We start from the raw sequence: 15958 nt of genomic DNA, 5'->3' as shown, positions 1-15958 counted from the left end.
CAACGCACTTGCAGAGCTATTGTTCTGCCTATTAAACCTGAAGTTTTGTTTTGCCTCGTTCGAGGTTTACCCTAACTCCTTTTATCAGCCCTTTAAGGCAACAATGTATACATATAATATTTTGTCCCGCACCTCCTCGTGTTTTTCAGCTGTAATTTTATGGTTTCGTTACCGACGTAGCATCCCAATTGCAGCGATTCACCTTGCTCCCGGGGGACTTTATATTCGATGAAAAAACCATCGTGAGTGGTCTTTATCCAAAAGCAGAGCGTGAAACCCCTCAGGAGGGGTGAAATACCAGAGAATGACACATAGCCGAGATCAAAATCAGGAAGCTGAATCTCGTAGTTTTCTGGATCAAAAAGTCCTGTGATATTAAAACAAGAATTTCAAAACAGCAGCCATATACAGATGTAACTTTCCTATAGGATATAGTGGAATGAGAGAAAGGTATGCGGGATTTATATCTAACTTCTTTTCAATACAGTTCTACTTAGGAGGTTAGGTTAAGCACAAGGATTACGTCAAAAGACAAATATTTTTTGAAGTCTACACTCAGACGTTAGCGCGCTGACACAAAATTATTTCAATTAGCCAAGAAAAACAAAACTTTTTGCTGTTTTTTTTCCTGAGGATTTTCTTCAGTCTTGGATTCAGAAGCATATAAACTCGTTATATGCTTCTGAATGGATTATGTTAAAATAGCATATGCTACCGATGGATTATGTTAAAAGAAAGTAGATTCAAAGTTCATTTTTGTTGTTTGTTGTTAATACTACGGTCAAACTCACTGATACCACATGGCAGAGTAGTTTAGGCACTTGAGTTTTACACTAGGAGATTCCAGTCCACATCGTACAGTCAATCACTCCGTTGGGTTCGTCTTTTAAAATCTCAGTGTTAAAACACCTCGTAGCGCTTTACAATAGCAGTTGTGGTTTAAAAGTCTCTTAGTTCGTGAGTTCAGTGTTCCCAAACAGCAAAGAGGAAATAGATATGAGAAAATTTAATGAAGAGTAATGTATACATACCATGCATTAAAAATTATGAATCAAATTCTGGTCGGTATGGGAGTTGAACCCATGACCTCTGCTATATCTCCGGTGAGGTGCCCTAACAGCTGGTTGAGAGTTGTATGATTTTTATATATTCACAGCCATTAAAATTTTACCCACCAAAACCAGTTGAGTCGTCTGAGTCAGCAACACCGCCTTGTTCGTCATTGTTGGTATCACCACCTTTGTCCTGATAGACATGGTCAAGCTCGTTGTGTTTGAGTCGCTTCCAGCCATGAATGCTTTTCCATCCACACCAATCTTGCGATATGTCACAGGAGCTGTCAGCTTAATGATTTCAGGAGAGGATCAACTCAGCTAAGATTAACAGAGGCCTTCCTATATGCCAACCAGTGCCACTGCCACTGCTACTACTTCTAATATCACTAGTTATTACCTGGTTATTTTGTCACCAATGCAAAGACTTGTGTTTTATCAGAATCGGATGCATAAGGAAATAGAATAGAAGGCAAACGAGAGTGTTTTCCCGGTATAATAACTTTCTAAAGGAAGAATAAACACTATTGATTTACGTGCAGGACGGTGCATTATCAGACAGTGTTGATTCATGAAACGATATATACATTACCTTTACAGCCATAGAGCTCCACTCTCATGGAGATGTGGCCTTTCCAAGCTATCGGTCGAAAGCGGATTACACGTGCTATGATAGGTGGATCAACTTGATGAAAAACAACACTGTCCATATTCGTATTTCCATCAAATACCTTCATGAAAAAATGGTAGTACAGTTAATTGAAGGACTGCTCGTATATCTTGTCTAAATTGTATTCTTCTCCTGAAGTAATTTAAATGAAAATAGAATCGAACAAAATGGAAAAAGAACAAGTCCAAACTAACAAAACGAGCCCAAACGAACAAAATTGATTCCAGCAATATCGAACTCAGCCGAGCCGAATCCGTCTATACGCAATCAAACCGAGCCGAACCGACTCGACTGCCCCGACTAACCCGAACTGTTCCGAACTGAATCAAACTAAACCCGGCTAAAAGAAGGTAGGCTTAACCGACCCGACCCATTTCGCTCCTATCCCACCCCGGCTCAGCTCATATCGAACTGTCCCGACCCGATTCGACGCGAGGCGGCCTATCCGATCCGACGCGACTCATATCGACTCGACCTAACTTGATTTGAGCTGAACCAAACACAATCAACCCAAAGAAAACTACTCTTAACCAAATGTAATTTTGTTTGTTTGTCTATGTTTGTTTGTTTGATTGTTTTTTTTCATGAAAGAGACAATTGAATTTTGATTGCGATGTGTAAAGTCCAGCTCACCTTCTCTTCAGTATCTGCTGGTTCCTTGTAATACTGGAAGCTTACTCCATCCTCGCTATACTGCAGCTTGTATTTTTTTACCCACTGAGGATGACCATTCCTTCCTTGTGTTGCTACTCCCGTTACCTTCGTGTACTGACTTCCCAGATCGACCTGGAGCCATTGGTTACCGTCGTTTACTCTGGCTGACCAAGAACCTTGTTTAACGCCTGATCGTTTAAAATGTAATCTCCCCTGGGGAGGGGCATGATGGGCATCCCATTGCGAAGATGCAGAAATTTGTAAGTCGGAGATAGCTCCATTCTCCATGCCAAGAGGCTTTTGACAATCTGATGGTTTTTAGGGATTAAAAAGGAATTTGACCATCAGTGAAATAGAACGAATAGGAAAGGATCCACTGTAGATAATACTCTGCACTTCCTTAGCGGTGTTTGCCATGGTTAGAAGAAATTATGGAGGTCAAAAGAAGAAAGAAAACACAAATTACAAGCTCCTCTTTATCAAGTAACACATGGGGGGCGGGGGGTGGGGTATAGGGGTACAGTCAGTTGTAACGATAAGAAGGAGCAACAAGATAAAACAGGCCCTCTAAAAAATAAAGCCCCAAAAGGTCTACAAATGCACCATCTCAGTTTCTCCGACCATTCTAATGTAGCTTTTTTGTGGCTCTCCTCCTTTAGCCATCTAACCTGAAAATCTAGATCTCCATTCCCCTACATGAATGACGTATATTTCATGAAATGCAAATCATATGTAGGGATGGCGGCTTATTTCGGTCTCTTGGAATCACAAATCATTGGCTTTTCGTAAAATGACATTCATTCTATTGGCATATTTCGCCCAGAATACCCACGAGTTCACCTCAGTGTTACTTTAATTGGTTATTCGCGGGAGTAAGAGGTAAACGGGCACAGCGAATGTCGGTAATGTAAAAACTAAGTGACACGAACTTCAGTTTACTGTGAAGAATTGACATCTAGAGTAATCCTTATCTTTACCAGAACTCCAAGGAATTAGTTTGCAAGGTTCTTTGGTGAAAGAAACATCATCGATGGCTAAAAATGGTCCGGGAGAGAATCTTTTGATACCAATAAACAGAATCTGTTGTCGATAAAAAAAGAAAGCAATTATGATAAGATTTAGGTATATACAACCATGAAAAGATGTGTCTTGAGGGGAAAAGAAATCATAATTTGGTTTAAATCCACGCTAGTTCCAGCAACACTGTCTTAGAAAGCACGTGGAAATCATAAAATCGTGATCACTTTGGAGTTTTCAGAGAGAATTGCAAATCTCTAGTTTCTTTCGCAGCCATTGCTTGGTCTATTGACCCACTCCCTCAAGTTATGCCTGTTAATGGTGGGGTAACTAACGCGTTTCGAGACGAGAACAGAGGCTGCGAAGGAGACTAGTAACTACCTGAATTTGAGTTGAGTTGATTGGTATCGGTAGCTGTACATATTGCCATGCGTTGGTCGCCTCTTCCGCATGAAAAAGCAGTTGAGTTTTGTTCTTCTTTGCGTTGCTTAAGATCACAGTTAGTGACCTCCTGCTCCAGAGTTGAACTTGAACGTGAGCTATGTCGGCGATGAGATACCAGAAGCGAAGGCATTTCCATTCGTAGGCATTTGTGTTGATGATAGGAGATGAGAGAAAAGAGAACAGTTTCTGATACTCTGGCCGGAAGAGAAGCGTATCCTACTGACAATAAAATTCGACGTCGTGTTAAATGAATGTTATTCTCTTGACACTGAACTTTTACCACTGACCAATTTTGAGATTCCAAAGAATATTCCAAATTTTTGAAAGTCGTCTTTAAATATGCTAAAAATATGCCATGGAGGGCGCCATTTTGAAACTTGCCGAGGGTATAATGTCGTTTCCTAAGAACACTTTTAAGAATTCTGCATTTTTTTCCCGAAGTTATTGGAAAATGTTAGGCAACTCACCTCTCAGAGATGGCGAAAGTATCGCCAGATACTTCGTCAGCGCTAACTCACGATCTCACAGCTTACCTCGCTTTCCCATTCCCGCTACATGAGTATTCAGAACCCATCCATCATGAACGTGCCAATCGCACATACTCCCTTCGAAATAGCAGTCTGGACTCGCTGTCGATGGTTTAAGAAGAGGAATAGGTTTTAGATGCCATTTGTGTTTCTTTTTTTCCTTAAAATAACACTACTGGAGGGGAATATCACATATAAAAATGTAGTTAACTTGTCTTGAGGCCTTTATTACTAATTTGATCGTCTGCAAACACCTCGTTAGATGTACTTACTTTGTTTTAAAATTTTCTCACATGCTCCGTCCAACACCGAGAAATCATCTACTGCAATATCGCCTTTACTTCCAGTACCAACTGTTCCTTCTAGTACAATCTGACAATAACAATACTGATACTAAACAAAGATTGACCTTTTCAACGCTTCAAAAAGCCGATGACGAAAGTAAAATAAGTTTCTTGTCTTGTTGGAAAAAATGTGATTAAGTGGATATCTGGTTATTATCCTCTGCCTAAATTTTTTAAGATACAGTGTACACTTCTGAATACCCTTATGAAAGAGATCCTTCTAATTAGGAACCCATGAAAACATGTTCATACAAAGAACGAGACTTTCGGTTGGCCACCAGTCAGCAGCTACTGAATCAGATCGCATCATAGATCATGCATTTCAATCGTCTCTATTATAAGAGAATTGTGCTGATAGAAATCATATAGATTAAAGGCTTTTCGTTGCAAAATTTTTTGAGAAATTGAACACTTACTTTAGACCAATGGGTGCTTTTCAGACTCGTTTGACCAAATCTCCAGCGGTTTCCTTGATCTCCCGACACCATCCAAACAAGCGTTTCTGATTGGTTAGTTTTGAGGTAGATACTCAGATTACCAATGTCCGGCCCGTGCATGTGAAACCAGAACTTAACGCAAACTGTTTCATTAGGTTCCATCCAGTCGCTCAGTAATCTTGCCTCGTCTCCAAAGTTTCTTCGAGAAGCTTCGATATAGATATAAGAACCTGTAAAAATACATTACACGATTATTTTGGGTGCCTGTTTCGTCATTCAAATTTTGAATGCAATTATATGAATCAATTCATTATCAGTTTAACAGCGTATAAAATAAGCAGTGTTTTGGCTGAGTTTTAGAACGCTTTTCTTTTGAGTTTCGTGGAACCAAAACCAAGACCAAAGTGATAAGAGTGGCCAATCAGAGCGATGGAATATGTCCCTTAGAAGACCAAACATGTTGCCTTAAAAATGAAATCGTGTGTGTCCTCAGCTTTGAAAGCACTGATTAATAGGGGTGGCACGAGTTTTTCTGGACCAATCACACAGCGAAATGAAGCAGGACCGATGCAATCTCTGGTTTCTTTAGAAACTCTTTCAAATATTGTTATATCCTGTCATTTTTATAACCTAATTTTTTCTTTTTCGATAAAAGTTATTTCATTTGTATTCGTTAGTTCTCCTTGTTGCTTTATTGAAGCTTTCCTGGCTGCAGGGATTTCTGTTCAAGGACTGTCTTACCATCCTCGCTGAACGATGTGTGATCATAACTCGGCCCAGTTCTTTCCGTTAGCGTCCTGGCCAGAGCCCACGGTCCCATTGAAAAGTAGCATTCTTGTCAGGCTTTAATCCACAGCGGCCTGTTTGAAAGTTGCAGATACCTGACAGGACCAGCGGACAACGCAAAAGCACGATTAAAAAAATAAAAACAACAACAACAACAAAAAAAACACAAAAGCAATTTGATAGCAAAATCTGGAACAAACACCAAAGATTTCTATTTTTCTATATGTGAGGTAAATCAATGCTCGACTGATGTAAAATTGTTATTACTGTTCCCATTTCGAAGAAAAATTTGACCCTTTTCTAAAACATTTGTTGCAAGCGATTTCAAAGCATTCTAGGTCATTTTTCTTCCAGTGCGTGAATAAGGAAAAGAATCCTTCTGGCTAAAATAGCTTGTTATGCGTAAAAACTTGTTACAACTAATTCAAAACTTTTTTCTTGTCCTACCTCTGAAAGATCTGCATCTCTTTTGGGCTGTGGTATTTTTGGAAGTACAAGCTAAATCGTTAAGAGTGCACCTGCCAGAACCTAGAAAACAAACAGATGAGACAACAAGCAAAATTTGTAGCTGCTGATAGACAAGACACCGTGAAAAGAGCAGAAATTTCAACTAAATGAATCGCCAAATGACAAGAGGCAAACATAAAACAATGAGATTATCAGACAATCATAAAAAGTTTGATATGCAAACTTTTGCAAATTACACCTTTAAGAGTATTGCGGTAGGTGACTGACCTCACTCTTTTGGACCTCTCTGAAATTACTCTCAGGACTATTTTTGATTTGGGGAAATCCCCGGGAGCTCCTTGATAAAAAAATCCTGCCACAACATGCGCAGAACCTTTAACGACGACTTTGGTTCTCATAATAGCATTAAGCAAAAAGCTTTGAAAAATTACTCTGACACAAGGCCCGGAAAGTTTCAGTATCCTAGCCATATCCTCTTTTTGTTGTTAAAGACTCGGTTATCCTAATTCTGACTAGACTTTTTGATTGCTCACTCCACTCCCCTCCCCGTTTCTTACTTACCGCACACCGATGGTGTGTTAGTTCCGTCCTTGCAGAAGGGTGTTTTGACTACAAAGTATCTGAAACCAAGAAATTGCACGATCCATCCAAGCGCATTGGTGGGCTAGAAGGACATGGATTACCTGTCAAATGAATACATGCACATTTCTGAGGGATGGAAATAGCACCATCCGTATCGTATCTTAATATCATGATAATTTGACTAAATCAACAAAGTCCACTCACGACAGTTTTTTTCGGTCTGTCACCTTTCGGCAAAAACAAGTCCTCGTTACCGTCCCACACAGCCGTTGTCTAGCAGACCATCCTCTCCTCCTTTGACAAGCGAACTTACTGGATGGACACTCACAATTTCTCTTCATCTGAATGATCTTTACAGGCAAAATACGCCATCACACAACAAATTCTTCTTGACAGCATTCGCCATTCTTGCAGGTGAACTGGTCATCGCTACACTTGAAACCTAATCGTCGTAAAGGCCAGCAGTTTTAGGATGAAAACACCAAATCGCACAAATGTAAATGAGTTGGGCAAAAACGAAAAATCTGTTAATGTGAACTAGAAGCATGAAAAAAAAAGTCAACTTTACAGTTTCAACATTCAACCCGCGAGCCATTTTAATGTTCAAAACCTTTGGCCATGAGTCATTTTGGTAACGTTCTAATGTTATGCAGTTTTCTGTTAATACTTTAAAAAAGATAGCGATTTTGCTCCTAGCGAGACAAAAGAAAGGAAAATCAGAATTGTCAATTTAGAAAAAGCTGTTAGTTTCTAGTTTTAAATCTCCTTCCGCACCCTGAACACCCCATGCCCCATATTTTCCATTTATTTCCATTTTGCTACTGAAAACCATGGGCAACAAATCAGAGATAAATAACATAGAGGAACCTTTAACAATTTCATATTAAACCTTTGTTCTTGAGATATCCTTTCCTAGAAATGAATATAGAATCACCTGGCTGTGCAAAGAGAAGGGTCGTAGCGAAAACAATTCTCAGTAGTTATTGGTGATGTCATCAATTGCAACGTTGATCTTGTTTTACAAGAACGCCTTCTCCTTTCAAATATAACCTAAAAGTGTAACACCAAGAAGACTATCAAGCTTTTAATTAAATAAGTGACCGTGAGGGCATTACTTCTTCATTTCTTTCCTCTGTTCTTACGTTGAATTCCCTTGGCTCCTGGCCAAGCAACACTGATCGCGGTAACCATTTTTCATCCGTGGGTTTCCGGTCATGTGCCACATTAACACCACATTCCGTTTATTTGGATCCCGCAGGTAAAACCTTAAAGGGTCGGCTTTGACTTAGCAGGCAGAAGATATTTAAACCGCAAACACAAGCCCACGGATCGGTGAAACGGCTTCCATGGTAATATCGGACTCTCCATCCGTGATTTGTAAGGAAGAATAGACATAGGCCAAAGATACCTGTAAGGGAAAGATTCGGGGACTCTTATTTACTTGCGATTAACTATCGCGTTTCAACTGAGCCAAAATCGGAAGTTATCCGATGTAAAGTGCTTTGCTAAGGAAAGAACATCGTAGAGAGCGTTAAAGAAACAAAATTGATTTTCAGACGTACAGCCGCTGTACAAGCTGAATGAGCACTATTCCGGTTTCAGTGCCCTTTAATGTATCGTTACTCCTCCTGAAAGGGATGTTATTCGTTTCGAGTTATTCCCTTCCCTCTCCTTCCACCCCTGAATTTTCACTGAACGAGTTCCCCAGACAGTTTGCAAGTGATTAGTATATAGCATGGCCTATAATTTTGAATCAGCGGGCTCAATACTCATAGGGCAAGGAAGACAGACTACACAAAGCATATAGAACTTAAAAATATCTTGTTACCTTCTATGTTCTTCAGATTTTGCGAATATTTTTTGGCGCAAACTTGAAGTGGTGATTGTTACCCCTTTTCCCAACAAACATCACCCTTTCTTCCTACGCTCCTTCAAAGCCACGGCGACCACCAAAAAAAACCACCTCTGCAGCTCTGAGATTTCCCTATCTGCATTAAAACTAAACCGGGTAGGTTAATAAAGGTATTATCACGGACAAGGTCAACTATCTGGACATGTCCTCAGGGTTATGCCAATCAGCACTATCCAAACTGGACATAGCAATCTTCTACCACCACAGGCTGATAAGGAAATTGATAAAAATGTTTAAAAAAATTAGAAACGGACAGAAAATGCTATTTTAAAATCAAATACGAAAAAGGATCGAGCAAGGCGAGGAGAAGAGTTAAGCGTGAAGTAGAACTCATTTTAGCCCAGTGACATTAAACCATGGCCAATGTAAAGCGGGATCTTGATGTTTCAAAACCCATGAACAAAACATGAAAGATTCCAAAATATTGTTGCTTTCAACGAATGAGAACGTATAGTACTTTTAAATCAGAATGGGCCAGTTAATTGCGATTAAAATGGCTTCAACTGGTTGGAAAAAGAACGGCATTCACCTTTGAAGATGGAGATGGCCTAACAATCTCAGGTTGACAATATTCTCCTGATAACTTGGAAACGAAGAAGCAACTTGTTTTGATATGCAGACATGTTAAGAGCCTGTTGGAAACTTTCTCCATGGGAACACCCTATCTTTAGTAATCTTTGTAAGACAGGTTTAAAAAAATAGCACACCTTAGAGATTTTGGCAACTCTCTTTACGTTACCGATTACTAAATTGGGGACGCTCACATTTTAAACGAAAACTGCTATAAACGTATCATTGTAACGAGGTTCAAGTTGAGTTAAGTCTAATGAAAAACAGGCTCTCTGCCTTAATGTTATACATCTGACCTAATTTGCGGATAATTGTTTGGTAGGGAATCGCAAAAAACCACAGAGGACAGTCAAAACAGAGAAAACATGAAAAAGTTTCTTTGGTTACTATGCCGCAAAATAATCAAGTAAGTCTTGATTCGTACTGAAGTGAGATCTTTTGCTATATAATACGTCATTAATTGACAAAGCGTGTTTGGTCAAGATGACTGCATGTAATTCTCGTCCTTCTTTTTAATTTTTATGTACCTCTACTTCGTGTCACTCCAAAAAAACGTAGAGCAAAGAATTCGGCCAATATTCAGCCATCTTGACCTCACGCTTGGTCAATAACGCACATGCACTGACCTTCACTGTGAAATTCCCTGGCTGTTTGATAGTGTCAAATACAGCCGTGAAGGATGTGTTCACACAAGACAGGCTCACTGCTGGATTCACTGTTATATTTTGTCCAAGCGTTGAGATATCCAGTTGTAACGGGCAGTTTGGGCAATACAAACCATCGCAACAGAACTGGAAAAATCCTATTTGGAATAAAAATCAGAAGGATTGTGTGCCACGTCTGACGTCTATTAGAGCAACTTAATTTTTTAGCTTTTTCTCCCGAGCTGGATGAAGGGGTAACTCTTTTTCATTAAAGGTTTGCTATTTCACAATCAAAGCTTCTGTAGAAAATAGTAAAGTTACTTTTCTAATCATAAAACTCCTATATTACAAATATTTCGTAATAGAAATGATTATAATTATAATGTCAGCTGATTTTTCCAACGATGATAAGACAGTCATTCATGTTAAAAAAGAAAATTTGAGGATAAGAGGTCGGTTAATTTTTAATACTCTGGTAACTTAAAGGTACATGTAGCATCATAATTAACATGCAAGACCTGTGTAACTCACCCGAAATGCGCAATTCCGAACCAACAAAGCCTGGTATAGATGTTTCGTGATTGTCGAGTGTTAATTCTAGCCTGCGTGTCCCTATCACAATTAAAAAAACAGTAAAGAATTTAATGATAGCTCCACTACGATTCTGAATGACTCTTGCCTCCCGGCCATGACAGCTGATATATCTTACGACATAAGCGCAAGTCATACCTGGTTTAGTCCAAAATAGTCTTCTTCCTGGAATAGGTCTTTCATATTCACCATTTGGTCTACGCATGCCCAAAGATACGTGGTCAAGGCCTGCTATTTCACTCATAAAGACCTCCATTTGGTAAATGCGGCATTTTTCCAAATAGACTGGTTGCGATGTTTGCTGGTCTTTATACCTGAAAAAAAAGACAACAAAAACAACAAAAAAGCGTGATATAAAAAGAAGAACAGCCAGAAACCTTGTGGTATATTCCTAAAAAGCTTGTGGCGGTTTCTTTGTGTGAATCTAAACAGCAGTAATGCTCCTTTTCTTTGAGCGTTTCAAAAATCTGTCGAAATGGTTTCCCCGAATATCTTTGAACGTACCAGGATGCACGTTCAAGTTTTAAGCGACCCCAACCGTATCAATTATTCTTTTACTTGTCTTACTTGTCCCATTGATGGTGGTCAGTCCATCTTTCAACGGTAATGATTGGCTGCTTTGAAACAGTCCTTTCTGACTTCTTGTCAAAACTTTCAATGCCTTCCTCAGTAACATCGTGCATCCATAGTTCACATAAATCATCGCATGACACGTAAAATGTGTAATTGCCACTTTCAGGAGCCTGTAAAAGAATAAATTCAATTTCTAAATTATAAAAGGAAAGACACAGAATAACCCAAGGTTACACAAAATTGCATCTTCGAATACTTTTTTCTGATGAGCTATTTTGCTGTCGCGCTGTTCTGCCACTCATTCTAAGTCACGCGATTTTCTACGAGTTCCAGTACGCAGATGGAATTTATGGAGAAGCGAGTGCACTTTTTCCACCTCTATATTCGTTGAGGTTATATATTCGAAATTCCCACCTTAGATTTTTCTGTTGTGCAATTTTTGTTCGTTGACTTTCCACGAAATACTAAGGGTGAAGCAGTCATTTCAACCGTTACTACATTGAAAGACCGCTATTGACTCTCGAGACGATTTCCCAGAGTTGGTTGATGACTTGTATTCACAATTATAGTGAAAAACTCACCTGTAAGTAACCAGTCAAACGTTGAATGTACTTTTCTGCCACGTTAACCGGTGCATCGAAATCTCGCAAGATTATTTGGCTTTGAGGTTTAATTCGGAAAGCAGGATTTTCGCGCATAGTTGGTGCCTTTTTAGTGTCGTAGTTAACATTATACCATGCATCACGCCAGACTCCGTGGATTTCCCCTGTAAACTCTACAAAATAACGATAGATGGGAGCCAAATGAACGAAGATAAACACACCCTAGCTATGAAAAAATTTTGAAATGCAAGATGCCTACGAAAAGATACAAGTTCTGAACGACAAAGTGTCATTAAGTTAAAATTGTTATTTTGTCAGTATATAGGCAAGTGTGTGTGTTCTCTGGATAACTGGGCGGAAATTTACTATGTAAACAGTAACACAGCAGAAACTTTTCAATTTTAATCCATTATCTTTTGACCAAACGATGTGGCAAGTATTGAACAATAATAATAATAACAATAACTTTATTTAAGTGTCAGTGTATTTTAGCTCTGCTGTGCTAATTGGGGACACTGTAAATAAGGAAACAAATATCGTAAATAAACAGAAACTCGTTAAAAACCCCAACTAGTAGGAGGCAAACCAGTTGGCTATTTACAAAGCGTGCAGGAGGCCACCGAAGACAAATCCATCCAGGGGCAGGGAGGAGAACTTGAACCCGGGACCTCCGGCTTACAAGTGCAGCGCCCTAACCACTAGGCCACGCTCGCCTCCTATAAACACAAACCTGCGTGAGAGACCTCTCTCCTGCAGTTCCTTTGAAAGAGGAAGCTTCGAAGTAACGTGGATACCACAGTTGTGTATAAACTTTAATTTAACTCTATTTTTTGGTAATTTACTGCAACAGGCGAAACTTACCAATTGTGCGAATCACAACCTGGCAAAGAACTAGCGTGACATTGTTACCAATCAATTTCAATGTCACGTAACGTCCCCGCGCCGGAGGAGAACAGCGTACTTTATAATCCCACGATTTCCCATAGGATACGGACTTGGTACAAGATGGTAAACTGGTTTCATCTGTAGATACGTTAATGTTAAGTATTCCTTTATCTCGTGGACAGCAGTCAATGTTTTCGGTGATCTCAACAGATTCAACGTGAAGGGGCTTTACAAGGGTCACCTGCCACCAAGGGTTGGACTCCTGCAAGAAACAAAGGCAAGAAAAAAAATGAGAAATAATGAGAGGAACACAGACAACGAGAAACTGGTAAAATACCCAAACAAACAAACAAATAACTGCAATAGACAGACGATTGTCTGAGTCAACATCAATCAAAGGTTCATTATATATATATATATATATATGTGCATATAGGCTATATATTCTATTACAATAACTCTTACCTTTTTTGACCTAAAGCATGTGGAAAAGGATCTATCAATGGCCAGAGAAAGCTCATGTGGTAGTAGAACACTCGAGCTTTGGAGCAAATTTTGACGTGAAAAGGAATTTTCTGAGAGATTTAAAAGTAATGATGAAAGTTAATTATGTTTGTGGCTGAAGAATAATAGGAAAAGTCATTACACATGTTCGCGGACATAGTCAATTGTAAAAAATACTTTTAAAAAAAAGTGAGGATATCTCTTCAAGTTTCATTACGTATCATAAATCGGTTTAAGTAATGTTCGTTATGTTTTAAGATCAGGTTTTCTTGAAAAGTCAGCATGATAACAGACTATTGGCTATTTTATGCCAACTATCTCACTAACGGTTTAGATTGTGGGACATACCGGACCGTTTGAAGCACAGAGCATTCTTATACGTTTTGCAATCTACGTTCCTAATTCTTGATGAAATAGCCGAAAGAACTGCACAACTCTGGACTCCATGGTAGCCAGAAGGATATCCAGGCATCCACAGGGAGGCATTCAACGGGTTGCCATCAATCCAAACCCAGTCATCTCGTGCCAAGAAACCAATATGCAAGTTGTCCGGTTTTGGTCTCATTCCTTCCAGCTTGTTAGATAAAGCAGACCTTAAGCCTTCCCGTGATACTTTGGCCAGTGTACCACCTTTTCGATTGCATTCTATTTGAGCGAAATTCCATGTGAGTGCGCTCTGGGTGTGAATAGAGAAGCAACCGCCTTGGAAATGGAAGAAATTCGGACCACATGCAAATGGTGCTGAAACAAAAAGTTGAGAGTAGGGTTTTTAAAAAGGGACCGAGGCTCTATAAATTCTTCTAGTTGGTAGTTATCAATTAAACTGCGTCAATCCTTTGGTCAGCGAAAGCTGTCTGTGAAGAGCTCTAAATCAGTATTTTTTAAGAGTACTTATGAAGAATACTGGTGCAGGGTTTCAGTGTTGTTTGGGTCTTTTTGCTCACAAAAGAAATTGTATTTAATTGACAAAATGCTCGTTCATAAGGCATGTGGATATATAAAGCTGAAAAACTGGAAATTTTGGCTTTTCAAGGAATAGAAACATTTTAAAAACCAATATTCAAGGATTTGTAAAAGTATTCAACAACTCACCAGTTTTATTACACCTTGTCTTGACTTTGACTATTTGCTCTATCGATAGTGCCTGATTGTAAACTTGTAAACAGGAGATCCTGCCGCGAAAGAACCTATTCCATCTGTTTGTACCTCCGATCAGCACCTCTGAAGCCGTACTTAGTTCCATATTTACTTTGAGAACTCTTTGGGTGACAACACTATTATTGACAAAAATAGTTGCAATTCCTGTTTGGTAATCATATGTCGTTCCAATAAAGTTCCATTTGTCTAATTTCAAGATGTTTCTCTTGTAGAGAAAGTATGCCTTTAAAGTTTTCCTATCCATATATGTCACTCGAACGCCAAGTGATTGATGAAACACCTTCAGCGAGCAAGTAAAAAATGCATAAGCTGTTTCATACTTGTAAATAAACCCGGTGGAGTTTTGGAGATACACCCAAGAAAAAATACTAGTAGAAAACCTTGTGTCAAGTTCTCCGTTATTTTCGAGGTGCACGAAACTGTCATTCATACCACTGAAGAAGAAGGAGCCATTTGGATTTCCAAAAGGACCAGGTGCAAACGTAATGCCATAGGACTTAGCTTCAGTGGCTCCATTTGGACTCAAGTCTACCGTTCCATTAGCACCCCTCAGAGGAAAGAAAGCCACTGGCATAGGAACATCTTACAACACACAAAAAAACGACTGTCGTGATCATCAAGACATAATGGTATTTAATACGTTTATCACGGTCGGTGAAGCATTTTTTTTTGTATTATAGGCCAATGATAAATGAAACAGAACAATTACGCAAAGCACACTCTACCTCGAACTAATTTTTTCTACGTCTTTGCTACTCTATCTTTCTATATGTCTTTGCTACTCTATCATTTCTGATCCAGCATAGTTTATGGGGGGAATTTTGGTTAGTTAGCCCTCCATTACCCTCGTTTTGAGGAGAAAGGCAGATATCCCCACAAATTTCGCAGCCCGAGGCTCTTAAGCATCATCTCTAAATGGAATACAATACTTTGAATCAACGCGAAAATAACTCAAAATTTGTATTAAACTGCGGAAGAAGTTTCCGTTTGAGCAACTGAAGTAATTTTTACTAGATCGATTTCTAAATTTTAATTACGTATCTTTGGAAACCATACCGAATGGCTGTTCACAGATGTACCCTTTAACACTGTTGCACGATTGATCGTTCCAGCGCCATCCATAACCAACCCAGTTGGAAGACCATCTTATAGCATTCAAGAAAGACCCACATTTTCCATCTCCACTCGGCTCCCTCGGGCCCCACAGATTATGCTTATTAGAAACCACCTGTCCATCTATCCAGACCCAATTGAATTGACCGGTCAATCCAAGATAAATTCCACCGCGGGTGTCAAATTTTAGCTCTCTTCTCCTATTGGCTAAAGCGTCCATCGTGGACGCGTCCTTGGCAACGGCAAGATCGGCGTTGGATTGGTGGCAAAGCCTTCGTGCGTCACTCCACTTAAAGGTTGAACTTAAATAGAACAGAAAGCAGGAAGTACCGGCTCTGTGCCAGCCGGGTTCGCATCCAGAGGTTATATTACCGCCTAAAAATAAGGCCCGAAACATTAATCATTAGATAATGGTTTCTTATTTA

At 39.4% G+C, this 15958-nt stretch overlaps 1 protein-coding gene across 1 annotated transcript in view; it reads right to left on the bottom strand.

Annotated features, from left to right (window-relative positions):
- LOC131775281 (MAM and LDL-receptor class A domain-containing protein 2) overlaps window positions 1-15958 on the bottom strand; it is a 36907-nt gene that overhangs the window by 13146 nt on the left and 7803 nt on the right. Inside the window, 32 exon segments of the mRNA XM_066165431.1 lie at window positions 133-367; window positions 1176-1343; window positions 1645-1783; window positions 2356-2684; window positions 3354-3456; window positions 3775-4014; window positions 4016-4056; window positions 4371-4466; window positions 4637-4736; window positions 5125-5375; window positions 5887-5950; window positions 5953-6026; window positions 6379-6459; window positions 6961-7063; window positions 7236-7310; window positions 7312-7347; window positions 7349-7375; window positions 7377-7423; window positions 8124-8184; window positions 8186-8251; window positions 8254-8389; window positions 9073-9101; window positions 10090-10265; window positions 10639-10719; window positions 10837-11012; window positions 11266-11441; window positions 11853-12046; window positions 12735-13020; window positions 13224-13333; window positions 13611-14003; window positions 14355-15002; window positions 15477-15908. Of these exon segments, the coding sequence (XP_066021528.1) occupies window positions 133-367; window positions 1176-1343; window positions 1645-1783; window positions 2356-2684; window positions 3354-3456; window positions 3775-4014; window positions 4016-4056; window positions 4371-4466; window positions 4637-4736; window positions 5125-5375; window positions 5887-5950; window positions 5953-6026; window positions 6379-6459; window positions 6961-7063; window positions 7236-7310; window positions 7312-7347; window positions 7349-7375; window positions 7377-7423; window positions 8124-8184; window positions 8186-8251; window positions 8254-8389; window positions 9073-9101; window positions 10090-10265; window positions 10639-10719; window positions 10837-11012; window positions 11266-11441; window positions 11853-12046; window positions 12735-13020; window positions 13224-13333; window positions 13611-14003; window positions 14355-15002; window positions 15477-15908 (5173 nt within the window).

The sequence above is a fragment of the Pocillopora verrucosa genome, chromosome 4 (assembly GCF_036669915.1).
Source record: "Pocillopora verrucosa isolate sample1 chromosome 4, ASM3666991v2, whole genome shotgun sequence".
Classification (NCBI taxonomy): Eukaryota; Metazoa; Cnidaria; class Anthozoa; order Scleractinia; family Pocilloporidae; genus Pocillopora; species Pocillopora verrucosa.
This window is presented reverse-complemented; position numbering and strand designations above follow the sequence as displayed.